Here is a 19,567-nt window from a genome sequence, read left to right as displayed (position 1 = left end):
GGTCTCCCGCTGCCACTTCGTTACGTAGAGGTCTCAAATACATGGGCTTCTATGGGCTAACGGCAGGGAATAGAAAAACTTCGTTATATCCAGGAATTCGTTATATGGAGGTTCGTTATAAGCAGGTTTAACTGTATTAACCACTGCCTCAAAACTGTTAGTGCTTCTGCCGCGTTACTTTTGTCGATTTTGGCGTTTTGAAGGCAGATTCTTATGCTCTTTACTTTTTTTCTACTCTAATGTCTTGTCCTATAACATATTTAATGCTTAGAGCCACTTTTAAACACCTCTTTCATCAGAAAAAGTGAGCCTTCCGCAGCACTAGCACTGGTTGTTGTCGAAATGTTCTAAGGCACATACTCGAGTTTGCACAGGTTCCTAGCTTGCATATGTGATGAGGGGAAGGTATGAAGGTATGATAAGCAGCTCTGCATGTATTTTAACCACTGTATTCTGAAGATAGCAGCAAGCTTCGTGGAATGTGCTAACAGAAGAGCATTCTCTTTATGGATTCACCATTCCGCTGTACCTGTAAGGTGACAAACTGTATTGTTCACACGTATGTCTGACATAGCTTTAGACAATTCGATCTCTATATTGTGCAGTCACCTATGCCTGTAACAACCCTGGATGGGGCCATGGGCATATGGATGCGTGGTGACAGTTAGTGGGAGTGCAGTGTAATTTCAACACCTATCCAACAGCGCCAAGTCCACTTTGCATAACAGAAGTAACAAAGATTCATCACAAACACATGTGGCAATACAAATATTTGTTGCCTTTTAAGCTGTGTCCCCTTACTATTGCCAAAGAATAGAGCTGCTTGAAGCCAGCAAGCGAGGAGCTCTCTGCGAGGCAGTTGTAGGACAGGTCAAGCTCTCTCAGCTGCCTCAGACGCCCAAGACCTGCAAGAAGTCCAATTGTGCGGTTGAACATACTGGAACTGCACAATGTGGTTATCAGGTATGTCGTAGTGGAAGGCTCCAAATTTTGACCTTCTCGGGTTCTTTACCATCTACGTAATTCTCAGTACACAAAATTTTTAATACGATTAGCATTCTTAGCATACCTAACGCCCTTTCCGGGATGTTCCTATGTTTCTATTCTTATCTCTAGCCATTTTCCCGCCAACTTGGGTCACATGGTAATCCATGGTCTAATGGGTAGAGCATCGAGGCTGCTGTGCTGAGGGAACCATGTGCAAATCCAGCCATCAGACCAACTTGGGTCAATGAATACGTGGCACTGAGCATGTGCTGCATTTGAAGGGACCTCTTTGACACCAACTTGGGACACTGGGTATAAGCCACTGGGTATTTGCTGCTCTTAAATGACAAAAAAGAAAAATCCTTTAAAACTTCCTCAGTGCTGGGCAAAATTGAACCCACGTCATATACTATATTCAGACGCACCACGTGCAGACTTCGTGGTGGCACTGCTAGATGGCACAGCATGGGCAGAGGGATGCACAAGAGAGGCGCCCGGCTGATATACGGGGCATTTCAGTGGTGGCAATACAGTGTGTCGCTACTATATTGCTTCAATGCTAATCACATTATTGCCGACATTCACTGTGAGATGGGCTCTGCCAGAATTTTCTTCTTTTTGCCCCCATCGAAACGCGGCCACTGCAACCACGAATCGAATCCGCAACTTCGCGGTGCACAGCAAAACGCCATAGCCACTGAGCCACCACGGTGGGTGCAAGAAGCTCCAAAGGAAAACTTGCAACGTGTGCAAAATGACGAACACTATACTTCTGTGCATGCTTATTTCATTCCATGATGTTTCAGTAGTATTGGTGAGGCATGTCATTAATTAATGACATGCCACCATCCCCCCTTTCCCTCGTCTGCCTAGCATGCTGCAAACACCATGCAAGCATGTGCACACTTTCTTGATTTTCTTGTGACGTAAGTAGTAGTCTAACCTCAATACAGTGGAATTTCGATGATACGATCACGGCTAATACGAATTTCCGTATGATACGAATTTTTCTGTGGTCTCGGCCAAGCCCCATTACTTTACAACGTACTAGAGAACGGTTGTTATGAATAGATTTTCGACCCGCGTCGGTTGATACGAATAAACGCCGTCCCACTGACGGCCGCGAAAGAGAACAGCGCGCAGTCACGCGCTTTCTCCCTTTCTCTTTTGGTGCAGAGGCACGGACGCGGCGCCAGACAGCGCGGAGGCCGCGAAGAGTTTAAAGCGGTGGCGCTTTCGTTGCTTTTGTGCTTTCCCCATGCAGGTGTGGGGAAGCGCGACCGCCGCAGTGAGCGACGGTTCGTGCGGTCTATCGCTTCAACGTAAACTGAGCGACATAAGCACAGCACATACAAAGGTCAGAGCCGTGTGGAGATCGCTTTCAAGATATGGTGTGCGCGACAACACCGATAGCCGGCACAGGCGCAAAGTACAAGAACGCATTTGTTGGCAGAGTAGAAGCCCCCCCCCTGCCTCTCGTGCTGCCTTCCCGCTTTGCTCCTTTCTCGTGAGAGATTGCGTCGCCAGTTACCCTTGCACCCGGTTGCAAGGTAAGCATTTGGTGCTGCAGCACAGCGTCACCGCCCTCCCTCCCATACCACCCCGGCCTTTCGCGTCGCGTTTGCTCTCCGCTGTGCGTTCGCTCTCAGCGAAGGCGTGCGTCCCTCGTGCGCTTTCAGCACATACGGCGCGCGGCGGCGATTTTATCGCCCTTGGACTCATGCTCCACGTCTCATGCTCGTCCTCCGCATCACCCTCGTTGATCTCCTCTCCCGTCGGTGGGCGCACCTCGTTGAGAAGCGTGCTCGCTACTGCCCTTGTCGGCGAGATTTTCCCGTGGAAGCCACATTATAACCGGTATTTCGTCTCCCGCGGCTGCACTGTTAGCGGTATCCGTATACGTGGATTTCTATGGGAGGTTAACGGAAGTCGGTAAAGGCCGTGTTGTAGCCAATTCTGCACTACAAACAGTTACGTTATAAGTGGTCTATACTGTAAATGCTTTTTGCGTACGTGTGCCTGAGTAAGTTCACCTCTGACTCTTTAATTTAGCTAGTTTTAATTGTGTTTCGATGATACGAATTTCGGCTAATACGAATATTTTTCGTGACCCCCTGAGATTCGTATCATCGAGATTCCACTGTATAGTGAACACAAATATAACGAATTATTGGATATAACAAAGTAAATCTAAGGTTTCGCACAAGCTCCCGCATGGTCCATGCCGCACTTGTCTTCTGGATGTTCAGAGAAAAAAAGATTCGTGGTGGAGGCAAGGTGCTTAAGCCATCTAATATTGTCATACGTTCATTGGTTTGTGCCATTGATTGCTTTCCACTGAATTATCACTGTTATCCAGTTATCACTTGGTGCAAGACCCGCCTAATGTATCCGAAATTTCTTGAACAATGTCGCCGAGTCTACAGTGAAAAAGTGAACGCGTTGTCTAGTCAGATATCACACGTGACGCAAGTGTTGTACATTTTTGAATGCATGTGAGCCCCAGCAATAACTCTGGAACGTACAGCAAGACATGTACAAGTAGCTGACTGAATTCAGCTGAGGTTTCAAATCACCGACGAATGTTCTAAAGTTGTCATTTGAGTGTTGTTCATTTTTCTGGGCACAAGTTCAACCAATGAAAAGTTATATTTCTAACTCGTGTTTCTCGCAGTGTTATTTCTCACTCTCATTACAGCATGACAATATGTGTGGAAATATGAGCAAAATTTTAATGAAGAGGCAAACAAGGGAGGAAGCAAGGATTAATAAATGTGGTAATAAACATGCTGATTTATTCAATTTGTCTTACTTCCAGAGAACACTAAATTAGGCTCAGCCAAAAACTCGCATCAGAATTTCAAGTGAGAAGTAACAAATAATCATAAACAACTTTTATCCTTTTTTCTTTTCTTCAACTCTCGACACTTGCTTCTCGAGGACACCAAAATTGGTTGCCTCGTTGCATTCCACTGTAATCACGTGGACGGAAACTTTTTTCTTGCCACTATTACACAGTATACCATAAGCAGGCAAGTAGGAGCTTGAAGTTGACTTGCACGTACCTGACGTGTCTTCAATGAAGTTATTCCTCAAGTAAAGTACGGTCAATGAGTCACAGGCACCCCTGTTACATATGCTTATCTTCTCGATAAAATTGAAAGACAAGTTCAGCACTCTGATGTTGTGAAGGAACTGAAAAAAGAAGCAAACAAAAAACAACAAAATACTGTTACACTTCACAAACGATATCTCTTAGGGCAGTCCCACAATAACAGAGTCTGTAAGAAACAGCAGATTCCCAACCTCAACACCTTTGGCATCAGAGATGGCATTGTTGCTGCAGTCGAGACATTGAAGCCTTGGAAGCAATGCCTGCAAAACAGGAAAATGTACATGATTACTGTAAAACCCTATAATTTCGCGGCCCTGAAGGTTCCTGAATCAGGGACTTCAGCATACGAGGTCTGTTAGAAAAGTATCCGACCTTATTTTTTTTTTTTCGAACACCTGATAGATATGAAACAAGCTTGCATCAGCCGACCTTGAAGCTTCGTGCGCAGGCCCGAATTTTTTCCCACCTGCTGATAGCGTCAGTCGCTGGGGCACAGCATTTGAGTGAGGTAGTGCGCAGAACTCTCGTCGGTTTTTTTATTGCAAGGAAAATGACCGAGCAACTAGAGCAGCGCTACTGCATCAAATTTTGCCAGAAACTGGGCGACAGCCAAGTGGAAACCATTCGGAAGATTCAGACGGCTTTCAGTGAAGATGTTATGAGCAGCACACAGATTAAGGAGTGGTACAACAGGTTTAAAGACGGCCGCAGATCGGTGGAGAGCGAGCCACGCTCCGGCTGACCATCAACATGCCGAAATGACCAGGTCATTGCCGAAATGAACGCTGTGGTGATGTGGGACCATCATGTGACTATCTGAGAAATGGCTGAAGGGGTGGGCATCAGCACTTTTTCTGCACATTCCATTATGACCGAAGATTTGGCCATGAAGAGAGTTGTGGCTAAATTCGCGACGAAGCTGCTCACGGTGGAGCAAAAGCAACTTCGTGCTGATGTCTCACAGGACAAGCTGGAATCCACAAACAGTGACCCCGACTTCATGAACACCATAATCACTGGTGAAGAGTTTTGGGTGTAAGGGTACGACTCGGAAAACAAATCCTAGTCATCACAGTGGACGCATCCCACATCACAAAGACCAAGGAAGGCCCGCCAAGTGCGCAGCAACGTCAAAGTGATGCTGACTTCTTTCTTTGACTCCCTCGGTGTGGTACACCACGAGTACGCACCACAGGGTTAAACAATCACCAAAGTGTACTACATGGATGTCCGCCGTTGCCTACGTGATGCTGTGCGGCGCAAGAAACCGGAGTTGTGGTCAACAGAAAATTTTGGCATCCATCACGACAATGCTCCTGCACTTTCCTCGCACTTGATTCAGTTGTTTTTTTTTTGCGAAAAACCAGATTCCTGAAGTTAAACAGGCTCCTTACTCACCTGATATGGCCCCCTGCGACTTCTGGCTGTTTCCCAAAATCAAGAGGCCATTGAAAGGAGCGCGATTTCAGACAAGAGAGGACATTATGGCTGCAACGACAGCTGAGCTAAACTCCATTCCAAAAGATGCCTTCTCGGAATACTTCCAACAATGGCAGCACCGCTGGGAGAAGTGTGTGGAGTCCCGAGGAGACTACTTTGAGGGTGATTAGGTTTCCAACACTCCAGTTACGCGTTTTTTTTTTTTCGGATACTAAGGTCTAATTTCCAACAGACTTCGTATTCGCAGCTAGTAATTTTCACACTGTGCCGTGCAGCTCAATTGGGCCGAAAAAACTCCTTTGAGTTTTTTCTTCCTCTTTGTAACAGTGCAGCCAAATGTTTAGCCTTCTACATGGCACTTCAGCCACATGTGTTCTTCATGCACAACTTCTCATGTATCGTTAGTCAGCCAAAGGATGCATCAACTTAGTTAGTTAGTGGTAGGTTTTTATGGCGCAAGGGCAACTGTGGCCAAAGAGCACCTAACACAAGGTTGATGGTTGACTCAGGTTAGTGGGCAGTAAAAGAGAAGGATAAGAAACAGTGGTGTGTAGGGCCTAAAATAATTGAGTAATTATTACATTTAATGATTAAGGGCAAAGCGTATGACATTTACAAAGTCACGCAGCCTCAGCAACAGTCCTTGCCAGGGCAAGGAGTGTGGAGTGCTTGACATTTGAGATCAAATATGTCAGCCATTTCCTCGGGAATGAGACAAGGCTGAGTTCAATGAAAATATGAAATTGCACGTAGGAAGCCTAGACTCGCTAAAAACTTAAAAACTCTTTTTAGTGAAAACATTTGGTAGTCGCCGAGAAAGAAGGACGGGTGCGGAGGTATTTGGTTTCTGTACAGTTCTGGGAAGTGACGTCTCCTGTCTGGTTCTAGACTCTTCCACATGATTAGAACATGAATGACGGACAGTCAGTCACCACATTTTGGACAGTGCGGTGCTGCAGAACTGTTTAACAGATGTGAATGTGTTGCATGCGTGTGTCCTATTCTAAGCCTGCATAGTGCAACCTCTTTATATCTGTCGAGTTTCTCGGTAGCATATCCTCCTATTATGGGCTTTATTGTGTGCAGTTTGTTTTCAACTGCTGCATCCCATTCTTCTTGCCATTGCCTACGGATTCTATTTCTAATGTATGGCCTGAGGTCCTCGTAAGGTACATTATCTATGTCAATAGAATTAGGGAGAGCAGCTAACTGCGCAAGTCTGTCGGCTACCTCATTGGCAGCTATGTTGCAGTGCCCCAGTACACAGCACAGTGTGATTTTAAGTTTGGATTTGTGAGCTGACATGAGACATTTTAGAAGAAAATTAGTTACTGGATTTTTATGCTTTTTACCGGATAACAACGCAGTCACTGCACTGAGGGAGTCTATATATGATGGAGGCTGGTTGTTTCTTCTGTAGGGTGTGCTTTACGGCCAGGAGGATGCCACAGCATTCTGCAGTAAATATGCTTGTATGTTCGTTCATTGTTTTCGATTCGGAGAATTGAGGGCCATGTGCGGCACATGTGACAGATGAGGACTTAGAGGCATCAGTGTAATACTCGGCACACCTGTATTTTGCCTGCAAGTACATAACGTGCTGATTTATTGGAGCGGATGCCCATGTTTCCCCACCACAAAAAATGACATATCACAGTTAACAGCGTGTATTTCCCACGCCGCAATGGCGTCTTTATGGGACACCACCTGGAGGTTAAAGACCGGTATGTGCAGGCTTTCAATGCGTGATGCAGCTCTAATGGGATATGGTGGCGTTGCTGATGGTCACCTCAAGGACAACTGGGTGTTGGTTTTGTCCCGCAAGAGTTCACCAGATGGATGCTCTGCATGAGAGAGCACCTCAGTGGCATACACTATGCTTGTGCACTGCCTTCGTCATTCCAGTGACCATCTGTTCACCTCAACATACAGGCTGGCTATTGGGCTAGTTCTGAAAGTACCAGTGGCCAGATGGAGCCCAAGGTGGTACACGGGGTCAAGCATCTTTAGCGTAGACTGATGCTGATTCATACACTACCGAGCCATAGTCAATACGTGACAGGACAACGCTATTCAGAAGGTTCAGTAGACAGTCACGGTCTGTACCCCATGACTGATGGGAAAGGATCTTTAGTAAGTTCAATGCTTTCAAGCATTTCAATCGCAACTACTTGATATGTGCAACAAAGGTGAGCTTTTTATCGACCACAACACCTAGGAAGTTGTGATCTTGTTTAATGGCTATGGTCTGCCCGTTCAGTGTGATGTTGGGGTCCGGCCTAATGCCAGGCTGTTGAGAAAAAGGTAAACAGACGGTTTTCACACAGTTAAATTTAAACCCATTTTCATCTGCCCAGCTTGAGAGTTTATTTGCCCCAACTGAATTTGCCGTTCACAGATGGCCAAGTTGCAGTATTTGAAACTGATCAGGACATCGTCTACGTAAACAGAGTAAGAGATAGTTTTGGGCAACACACTGCTTAGAGAGTTCATTTTAACTGTGAAAAGCGTGCAGCTGAGAACGCCACCTTGGGGAACGCCATTCTCCTGTATGAACCGCTTCGATAGAGCATTTCCAAGACTAACCACGAAGGTGCGTTCGGAGAGGTAGCTTTCTATAGTATTGAGCATGTTTCCCGAGACTCCAAGAGAATGCAGATCACAGAGAAAGGCATAATGCCAGGTCGTGTCATAAGCTTTTTCCAGGTCAAAGAATACAGAAAGAAAGTGTTGTTTGTGGATAAAGGCATCCCTGACATAAGACTGAAATGCTACATGCTGGTCAGTTGTCAACCGACCAGACCTGAATCCAGCTTGACGTTGTTCAAGAAGGCCGTTATATTCAAGGAAATACACGAGGCGGCGATTTATCATTTTTTCAAACAAGTTGCACAAGCAACTAGTCAAGGCAATGGGCCTGTAGCTAGCTGCAAGTGTGGCTTCCTTTCCTTGTTTAAGAATGGGTATGATAACAGCCTCTTTCCAGGCTTTGGGTATGCGCCCAAAGGACCATATCTTGTTAAAGAGAAAGAGGATGGTTATAAGGGTGTGTTCATGTATGTGCTTGAGCATGCCATATGTAATCCTGTCTGGGCCTGCTGCTGAGTTGCCACATGCTCCCAGAGCCGCCTTCAGCTCCTCCATAGTGAAAGGGCTATTGTACCCTCCTGTGGATGGCCTTTTATCACGGATAGGTTTCCGTTCCTCCGCTAGCTTGTGTCACATGAAGGAGTCTGTATAATGTGCTGAGCTGAAAATACATTCAAAATGTTGACCTATTGCATCTGCTTGGTGTTCCAGTGTATCACCAGCAGTGCTGACTAGAGGCACTGGGTGAGCACTGCACCCTTGAAGTGCTCTAAGTCTGTTGTACACTTTATGTGTATCTGTGTAGGAGTTTACAGATGAGAGGAATGACTGCCAGCTTTCCCGTTTGGATGCACGTCGGATACGCCTGCCATTTGCTTTAGCACGCTTAAAGTCTATTAAATTGTTAACTGCAGGATACCTGCGGAATTTTGACCATGCTTTGCTTTGGTTCTCACGGGCATTCTTGCACACCACATTCCACCATGGCCTACGTTTGTTTTGTGTCTTATTTGAAGTCTGTGGGATTGATTTCTGTGCGGCTTCTATAATATGCAGAGTGATCATGGATTGTAATTCGTCTATACCTAGGTCTACGATTGGAGAACTGGGCAGTTTTGAGAGTTCTCGGAACTTCTTCCAATCAGCAGCCTGTTCTTTAAATTTCCTGTGATTATTTAAACCCATATTTAAGTTTCCTGTGTGTTTTAAGCAAACAGGAAAGTGGTCGCTTCCATACAGATTATCGATAACATCCCACTCAGTGGTTGCCAAGAGCACCAAAGAGCCAGTAGCAAGGTCTATTGCTGTGTAGAAGTTGTGTGCTATATTAAAGTATGTTGGCTCTTTTTTATTAAATATACAGGAACCGGAGGACAATAGAAATTTTTCGATAAGCGCACCTCGGGAATCAACTCTTGAACATCCCCATAGTGGGTGGTGCGCATTGAAATCTCCAACCAACATGAATAGATCCAGGAGCTGGTCAATAAGTTTTTTAAATTCTTCAACGGAGAGGTGATGATCCGGAGGAATATATAGTTAATCTACAGTTATTATTCTCGCAAAAGTTAGAGCGCATATTGCCGCTGCCTCTAAGTTGGTAACTAGAGTGATACTCTGACAGGGCATTGTGTTCTGCACGACAATAGCGACGCCACCCGATGAGTATACAGTGCCTTGCCTGTCTTTCCGGTATACTGCATATTCTTTTGGAAAGTTTGTGCGTGTTGGGTTTAAATGTGTTTCCTGTAGGCAAAGTATGTTTGGTTGGTATTGTGCAAGTACAGTAAAAGCCCGATGATACGAATCTCACGGGGTCACGAAAAATATTCGTATTAGCCGAAATTCGTATCATCGAAACACAATTAAAACTACTGTCGAATCTCGATAATTCGAACTCGAAGGGGCCCAAAAATTTGTTCGAATTAAAAGGACGTATTTTTGAAGTATTCGTGCACCATAGCACGATGCACGAACGGTGCGAGTCGTGAAATATCGCGGCGCGCAAGCGCATAGCAAGCGCGGGCCACGAAACTGCCCACGCCGGCTAACGGTCGCTTCCCGATAACGACAGAAAACGAAGCTTCAGGGAGCAAGCGGGCGGCGCCGGCTTGGAGATTCTTCTTGTGGAAAGGGGGTGAAATGTTGGGTTAAGTGCAACGCGATAACTGTCTCTCAATAGAGGACACCTCAACCGCGTTGCACAGAGGGGAAGTGGGACTGACAGTTAGAGGAGAGAAAGATCGCAGAGGCAGGAGCAGCAGCAGGCACACGGGTGCGCGCGGAGACCAGTCAAAGGTGAGGGAGGAGGGCGCGCCAGGGAAGCAGGATTTCGCCGCGTCAACTCCGCCGCTTCGGTGGCTCCCCTCGCCCTCCCTCTCAACTCCCTCGTAGCTCTCTCACCTTCGACTCCGTGCGCGCCGCCGTGCTGGCGCCAGCTTATTTTAGCCGCCCCCTGAAGTTTCGTTTTCTGCCGTTATCGGGAAGCGAGCGGTTGCGGGCGTGGCAGTTTCGTTGGCCCGACTGTGCCTCCACCGCTGCTTCCCTCTGCGCTGCTGCCGCAGCGTGCAAGGTCAACATGTGACTAGAAAATAGAGGAGAAGGGTTCACTGCCATTTTATCCGCGTGGCTGAGACGTCCGCACTAGTGTGTGCTAGAATACGGTTGTCTAGAACACTCTCGAGTCGGCACGTACACGCTTGTTCCGGCGCGATGCAGAAACGGCGACCTTGCAATTTGAGAGAGGGGTAAATTTTTGCCGCGGTTTCTTTTTTTTTTTTTTTCCCGTTCTTTCGCGCGTGGCATTGAGGGGTCTCTCCTGAGCTTTTGCTCTACGGCAGTGTCGGAGCAATGCCGGTCGGAGGCGCCGCCGCGTTATTTGGCGCGCTGCTAAGAGCATTGTCGGTACGCGGTATGTTCGAAATAAGCGTGTTCGAATTAACGAGATTCGACTGTAGCTAAATTAAAGAGTCAGAGGTCAACTCACTCAGGCACATGTACGTAAAAAGCATTTATTTCTTGAAGCGCCACCGCTTCTAACTCTTCGCGCCCAGTCGCGGAGTCCGCGCTGTCCGGCGCCGCGCCTCCGCACCAAAAGAGGAGAGAAAGCGCGTGACTGCGCGCTGTTCTCTTTCGCGGCCGTCGGTGGGGCGGCGTTTATTCGTATCAACCGACGCAGGCCGAAAATCGATTCGTAACAACCGTTCTCTAGCACGTTGCAAAGTAATGGGGCTCGGCCGGGACCACAGAAATATTCGTATCATCCGGAAATTCGTATTAGCCGTGATCGTATCATCGAGCTTTTACTGTATTTCATATATGGGTCATCCAGGTTCCTGAGTAGCCCTCGGCAGTTCCAGTGTATAATGCTCTCAGCAGCCATTTTTGCAAGTGACAAGGGGACGGGTTATTCAAATGTCACCGCCTTTATTAGGCGGCTTGATTCGCGGATGTTTTTTCTGTTTGAGGCAGTCTAAAAAGCTCCGCCTCTCTTAGGGGGACTCTCTCAGCGCCAGAGACACCAAGGATCCCAGGGTCACTTCCATTGCTTCCGGTGGAGACTCAGAAGCGGATGAGGGTTTGTCAAGAGGGGTAGACTCCCTCTCAGTTGTCTGTGTTGTTCCAGAGGTGTATGAGAAGTTGACCTCTGGAACTTCGAAGCTTGGTGCAGCCGATGGCTGCTTGCTGGGGGGCCGAGAAAGGCGTGCATCAGCAAAGCTGCACTGCGTACCCACCGTAACTAGATGCCACCCGGCCCCCCGGCGTGCTGCGTCTACGTAGGATCTTGCGGAGAAGCGAGAGCTTCTTCCGGGCTTCAGGGAATGTGATGTTTTCGGTTACCTTGATTTGAATAATTTTTTTCTCATTTTGGAACATTTCACAAGTTGGGACATTCTGTTTGACTCCCGCGGTGATCGTTTGGAATGTAGAAAATCCACTTTCCATTTCCCCTTTCTTCATTATTTTCTACATTCCGGTTTCAACCATACTTAATTGCCCCGGTGCTTTCCTTGGCTTCATTGTCTGTTGGCTTTATGTGGTGATGATTAACAAAATCGAGCCCCTCGGTTCCCCTTCTTTCGTTTATTCATTGCGAGGGTCTCGAATCTGGCAGCCTTGATGTCATTAGGTAGCCATGTGAGGGTTTATTAGCCACATGCCTGCACTCTCAAGATCACGTGTTATGTGACGCCATCGGGCTAAAAAGGATGTTCCACATCCACCCACCATGGTTCTAAGGGGCGCTGGCTAACACACCTAGGGCTAGATCTAGTAAACATAAATACGCAAGTTAGTGGACGAATTGATGACCGTCGCCGTAGCACAATTGGTAGCAACGCAAGCATAATGCGGAGGTTGCGGGTTCGGCTGCCCCGCCGGCAACAAGTTATCTTTTCGTCCACTTTCCCCGATTTCCCTTTTCTTCATTATTTTCTACATTCCAATTTCAACCACACTTAATTTCCCCGATGCTTTCCTTGGCTTCATTCTCTGTTGGCTTTATGTGGTTATCATATATTCGGTAGTTGCATAATGGCCAAATGTCTTGAATGCTACCATGCAATTAAAATTACTTCATAACAACGACACAAGATACTTGAACCCATGACTTGGTGCCATTACTTTACTAATGCACATGGCACTGTTCTGAAATGTGCTGTCTTTCACTGACACCTATGACTGCTTCAGGAGACCCAATGCTATGACACAAAGTTGCACCCCATACAGAGGGCAAGGCATAAAGCCTTGCCCCCTTTAGCTCCCTCGTGTACATGCCTATAATTATGAGGTTATAAACTTAATGCAACATTATTTACCAGACTGTCATCCAGAACAGCGATGCCGTTGTAGCTGAAATTGGCCACCTTGATTTTCACCCACGGCTGAGGCACCTTGTTGCGACTTCGGAGGATTTCCTGCGCAGGGACAAGGAAAGCCCAGTTTCGCAGCAGTGAGCACAAAGCGTGGAATGCAAGTTGACTAGCACCTAGGATTTGTGCTGCTTTCAGCACACGAGTTCTTACAGTAGTGTTTCAAAGGCTGCACTTGTGCTTTAAGCTAGTTGCATGTGAAAGTTTGAAGTATCAGTGCAACACACAATGCAGTCAGATAACACGCAACTAAAAGGGAATCTAATTTATACAAAAATACTTTAACGGAAACAGGTTTCATACATACTAGTAGCTAGAGCACTTCATGCTTGCTTCCTATCGACTAATTAATGCAACAGCTGGTATTCTAACAAGATCTCTCAGACTAGAAAGAGCACCATACCTCATTTATTTATTTAAAATTTCCTTACAGGCCTCATGTGTCAGGTTGTACACCCACAGTAAAGAAAAAAGAAAGTGCTAAGGCAGGGGCATTAATGGGGGCAATATTGGGAATGCTCTGTTGAGTCAATTAAAACTGTGTGCCATTTTATTTATTTATTTGAAAATACTGCAGGCCAACTTGGCCCAAGCAGGAGGGGCAGATACATGATAAAAATAATGATAAAATGATACATACAATGGTACAATATTCAAGTAATAGATAACAATACACTACAAATACATTGCCTCGAACTCCTCTACACCAGTGGGACTTGTACAAACAATCTCAGAACAGCTATATGCTTCGCAAAACCTGGTTGGTGCCACCTTGTTGCACGAAGAAGTAGACCGCGAGGCAAAGTGTGATTGAGACTTCAGGTGTAACCAAATGTGGGCTGCTGAATAAGTTTTTATCATTTATGCTGTCATCAATCACCACCTGTGGCGTTTCATGGCCGAAATCGACACTACCTTAGTTGCAGAGTGTCTCGCAATGTTCGACAATGGCTTTGAGTTCTTGTGTGCCCTTTCAAGCTGACGTTGCCAAGATCCAGCAAAACCTTGCGCATTCAACAGTTGTCAAAAAGTGGTGTGAAACACCACTTCCCAAAACAGTCTGTGTTTCCCGGTGGCCTGCACCGTTTTCACACTCTTTTGAGCGATGCAAGCACCTTCGGCATGACGAGCTGGCTTGCAGCTCTTGTTAAAACACACAATGATACTATACTTTAAGATAAACTTTTTCATCCATGAAAAGAGCTTGGTCCCCCCTTTTGGACTTCTGAGCACAGCTGAATTGAAGTGGCTGAATCTGCTCTCAAATTACGCAGTGAGCTTGACTGCAGCAATAATTATTTATATTCCCTCTTGCAGCAATATGCTCCCTTTGTAATATCTTGCTGTATGATACACTGCAGACAGAGTAAAAAGAATAAAGGAAATCGGGCTTCCTTAGTTTAATTAGTGCCAAGTGCTAATAATAATAATAATAATAATAATAATAATAATAATAATAATAATAATAGGAAGAATAAATTCACATTTAAGCAATTACAAGCCTGCATAGTGGGCTATAAAAGTCATCATTTGATCACGCGAAATTTCTATACTGTACATGTTGATCTAAGTACACATTATTGCACCCCACAACCACTGCAATTTCCAATTAAACTCCTGGGATTTTACGTGCCACAACCATGATCTACTTATGAGGCACACCCTAATGAGGGGCTCTGGATTAATTTTTCACCACCTGGAGTTCTATAACGTGCACCCATGAATGATACATGAGTGTCGTTGCATTCCGCCCGCATCAGAATGCAGCCGCCGCAGCCGGAATTCAACTTGCGCTCCTGAGCTCAGCAGCACAGCGTCGCAACCACTAAGCTACCGCAACAGGTCTCCGCAGCCATCAGAACATGGGTTGTGTAGTTGGGAATCAAAACCTCATGCTCGGCACTGGATCAGTGTAGCCACTGAGCTTGTGGCGGGTAGCATAAGGAACACGACGGCCCTCTCAAAAACCGATTCCAACAAACATAACTAGAGGGAATTCTGGTGATAAAGACTAAAGAAGCTACAAGTATGATGATTCAGCCAGCTTCGGATTGATGAGCAGTTCATGATTTTGCCAAAAATTTGTCTTCCTGGCTTCAAAACAGCTTTGCGACTTTGCACATTGATCATATTCAAAGAAATATTGTGCTGTAAATGCAACATTTCGCAATGATCGCACATGTATGGAGAGACTGATTGCCCAGCTGAGTTCATAAAACTACGAGTGTTTGAAAATTTAGAAAGATATTCTGTAATAAAGCACATCAGGGCCGGTATTTTGTAGCAACGCCTTTCCGATGTTAATGCCTTTTCGCACTTCGTCAGTGGTCCGAGCGACGGTCCGCTCACATTATTAACGGGATCAGGCGGCCGGGAGCGGTGGATGATAAGACTATCACAGAATAAAGCATAAGGCATCGCTACAAAATACCGGCCCAGAAGAATGTTTGAAGCAACATGCACGAAGATTAGGCAAATCCATGTACCGACGATCACTCACATGCTAACAGAACGATGGATGGATGCTATGAGCGTCCCCTTTGAAACGGGGTGGTGGGTTTCGCCACCAAGCTCTTGTTATTATTTTGCCTAATGTCCTACCTTTATTTTTGAAAAACACACAAATACAAAGAATTCCAGGCATCAACCTTTTTGAACCATTACTGGGAACTCTTTCTGTACGTCTCCATTGTTTGTGGTTTCCCTACTTTTCTGCCACCAAACCTCCAACCGCCTCTTACTAATCTCTACAGCTGACCTGTTTACTTTGCCCGTGCTATCCCTGAACCCAAGGACTTCAAGGAGGTCAGAGGCGCCTAGACTTGCAGTTGGGTAGATTTCTTCACATTCCAATAAAACATGTTCCACCGTTTCTCTAGCTTTACCACAGCAAGCACATGCGGCTTCGTCCTTGGTGTACCTCGCTTTATAACTGCGCGTTCTAAGGCATCCTGATCTCGCTTCGAAAAGTAAGGAGCTTCCCTTTGAGTCATCATAAATTGTTTCTTTCCCAATTTCCCTTTTTCCTTTGAGGTAGTTAGTCATAGCAGGTTTCTTTTCAATTGCCGCCACCCATAACCTTGTCTCAGCCTCTCTCACTTTGCGTTTGACGTTCTTTTTTGCCATGTTGCTGGCTATACCGGTCGCATATTTGCTGGTAAGCTTCCTAGTTCTTTTCCTCCACTGTGAGTCAATGTTTTGCCTGTACAAATACCTGAATACTCTCGCATCTACTTTCTTCCATTTTCCTCAGTCGTTCTTCAAAATCAATTTTACTCTGAGATTCCCTTGCTTCAAAATTTGTCCAGCCCATATCACCCTGCACAGCTTCATTAGTAGTCTTCCCGTGGGCGCCCAATGCGAGGCGTCCCACTGACCTTTGGTTGCCATCGAGTCCTGATTGTACTCCTGACTTCAAGCAAACAACCGCATTTCCAAATGTAAGCCCTGGAACCATTACACCTTTCCACATACCCCGGAGAACCTCGTACCTATTGTATCCCCATAGCGCCCTGTGTTTCATTATGACCGCATTTCTCTTCCCTTTTGCTGTTGTTTTCTCCTGTGTCTCCAGATATCTATCGCCTTCGTTTATCCATATACCAAGGTACGTATTTGTATTCTTTTACCCGAGGTATTTCCTGGCCCTGAATCAACATTGTCTGCTCACTGTTCGCATTGAATACCATAAAACCTGATTTTCTAACGCTATCTAAATTTTAATCCTAACTTCTCACATTCTTCTCCACGATATCAGCCAGATGTTGTATATCACTTTGCTTGTTAGCAGGCAACACAATGTCGTCCGCATAAAATAACCCTGGAAGCTGCTGCTCAACTGTTGTGCCAGCTTGTTTGTATGAGAGGTTAAACCCGATATTGATTTCTTCTAGTGCTCTTTCCATCCTTACCACGTACATCATAAACAGCAGTGGGGATAAAGGGCAGCCCTGTCTCAGTCCCTTGTTGATGTCAACTTTATCCTGGCTCGTCATCACTTCCCATTCAACGCAAACAGTATTTTCTCCGTAAATCTCCCTCAATAGCTGTATAGAGTCGTTGCCTATACCTTCCCCTTCTAGAATATTCCACAAAATGCTGCGATCTACGTTGTCATACACTCCGGTAATGTCTAGAAAAGTCACATATAGTGGTCTCCTTTCTTTTCTGGATATTTCAATACACTGAGCAAGGACAAATAAATTATCATCGAGCCACCTACCGATTCTGAAACCATTCTGAACGATCGCAGTGCCCGTGCTCCCTCTAGTGAGTTCAGTAGCAAACTAAGCTTTCAACCACTGCAAGTATTCCAAGCACAAATGAGGGTAGGGAGAAATGAAAATCACCTTCAGCGACGAGATGTTCCTCTGACAGATCAATGTTTCCACTTGAAGCACCAAACAGTCGAAGCCAACAAGAAGATGGGGTGGAACTCTCTTTAGTTCAAGAATCTTCAGACTGTGAAACTTGGACAAGTCCAGGCTGCCCTGTATGGTTTGAGAACTCTGAACGATCTGGAATAAAAAAACCATGCACTTGATTGATTCGTTCTTGGGGCTTAACATCCCGAAACTGCACAGTGGGTTCTGAGAGACGCCATAGTGGAAGGCTCCGGATTAATTTTGGCCACCTGGGATTCTTTTTAATGTGCACTTAAGTAGAAGTGCAGGTGCATTCTTGCATTTTGCCCCCGACGAAATGGTCGCCACGGTTGGGAATCGAACCTGAGGCACCGTGCTCAGCAGCTAAATGCCGTAGCAGAAGCACCACCACGGCGGCTAGAACACAGGTTTCAAATATGAACATGTATTCTGTTCGTGTGAAAGCATGACATACAGAACATAGCCCAGATTCTTCTGAAGCTATGAGAGCTTTCAGAACAGGCTGCACATGAAAATAAAAGGAGAGAAAGTAGTGGTATGAAGGAAGGACATCCTGACATTTGACTCTGCTGCTTAATAATGTACAGGGTGCACATGCGACCAACTGTAAACCTTATCATGACACCTGAGACAGCTGGCTTTAACTGTGACACATTTTGAATGCCTCTTGGAGCTAATACCTTCAGCTCACTATCATACGACCAGTAGGTGCTTGCCAACGTCACGTCTCAGACATGGCAGCGTCCAAGAAGCTTTTCTTTAATCAAAGCATCTATTACATTGTACTAGTTGAAACGAATACAGATGAAAGCATGCAGCTCTTTGCAGATGATTGCATTGTGTATTGCCCTATATTTAATGCTTCCGATGTCTCTATCCTACAGAACGATTTCTCTCTAATACAGGAATGGTGTGATGTCCTTTAATGCTAACAAAACTTCTACAATTGCCTTCCATGGCCGCCATAACCACACATCTAGCCATCACATTTACAGTAGCCCTATAGCTCTCACTGACTTGTGTATACATCTTGGTGTTCAGCTCTCTTGTGATCACACTTGGTCCAAGCATATAATCCAAATCAGTACTTTTGCAAATCATATACTAGGCTACTTACACCTTAATTTATACTTTGCACCAACTTCTGTCAAACTGCTTGCTAGTTCCATTTTTGATCCTTACCAAGCTAATTTAAACATGCTAGAATAATTCCAACACCTGCCACCAGATTTATTCTCTCTAACTACTCTGACCACATTAGTGTTATCGCCCTCAAATCACAGCCTTATGTCTTCCTGCACTCGCTTTTTGTCGTACGATAGCACACCTCTGCCTTTTTCATGGGTTATATTCTTTAGCACCAGACAACGATTACATTTAACCTGTGCTAGAGTGTACTAGAATGGGGTAGTACACTCTACCTGTGCATAACATATTGTGCAGCAGCCATCAAAATGCCGTTTATCCTCTACGATCCAGCACAACGACATATCGAAAATTTTCTCACATACAACCCAACATTGGAACCACCTTCCTGCCCCTTAGCTTTGACAACAGATCAACTTCAAGTCAAGGCAGCTATCGAACATTTTATCATGCAACCCACGCCGGCTGTACTCATGCTCACCCCTAATGTATGCCTAGCATTGAGGCCCTTGAGGTATAATAAATAAATAAATAAATACACACTTATAGCTGTGATCCTATACTGTGCGTGTGTGATTAAGAGTGGCAGCTAGAACAAGGAAGGCCACCGAAGCCAACGTTTCAACAAGGGGACTTGTCTTTGTCAGAGCCGTGTGGCCATCCCCATTTTCATCTGTGCATGTTTCCATTAGTGCAATGCATGCAGTCTTGATCAGAAGTATCTAGACAGCTTTGTTGCCCTTACCTATAAACATGTTGCTTACTTTCCAAAACAAAACACGGAGTTTCTTACATTTTTTGGGCTGTGGTTACTCCACTGCAGTCCACTTTGTAATGACACCAAATATCTTTTTACAGCGCGGTACCGCTATCTTATCCGAATAACTGGGCTTTGCTCGAAGCTGTAATGCTATCGATAGCTATCACACCCTCGTTCGTCATATCCAAGCTTCCTTTCACATTCTGTGTCAGATGAATACAAAGTTAGATATAGAAAACATAACCGATGACACCAGCAAGGCAGATAAACGATT

The 19,567-nt window shown here is 45.5% G+C and overlaps 1 protein-coding gene across 2 annotated transcripts in view; it reads right to left on the bottom strand.

Moving 5' to 3' along the window:
* The window catches only part of LOC119455438 (serine/threonine-protein kinase 11-interacting protein), a 94,458-nt gene that overhangs the window by 74,075 nt on the left and 816 nt on the right, over positions 1-19,567 (bottom strand). For both annotated transcript variants that reach the window (XR_007467472.1, XM_037716840.2), the window contains exons 3-7: positions 17,352-17,519; positions 12,949-13,047; positions 4,294-4,362; positions 4,053-4,182; positions 802-905 (exon numbers count right to left, since the gene is read on the bottom strand). Coding sequence is in view for 1 of the 2 variants with exons in the window: in XM_037716840.2 (XP_037572768.1) it covers positions 802-905; positions 4,053-4,182; positions 4,294-4,362; positions 12,949-13,047; positions 17,352-17,519 (570 nt within the window). In the remaining variant the exon portion in view is untranslated. The remainder of the gene's footprint in view (positions 1-801; positions 906-4,052; positions 4,183-4,293; positions 4,363-12,948; positions 13,048-17,351; positions 17,520-19,567) is intronic.

This window comes from Dermacentor silvarum, chromosome 6 (assembly GCF_013339745.2).
Source record: "Dermacentor silvarum isolate Dsil-2018 chromosome 6, BIME_Dsil_1.4, whole genome shotgun sequence".
NCBI classification, from domain to species: Eukaryota; Metazoa; Arthropoda; class Arachnida; order Ixodida; family Ixodidae; genus Dermacentor; species Dermacentor silvarum.
Note: the sequence above shows the minus strand (reverse complement) of the source record. Positions and strands in the feature narration are given on the sequence as shown.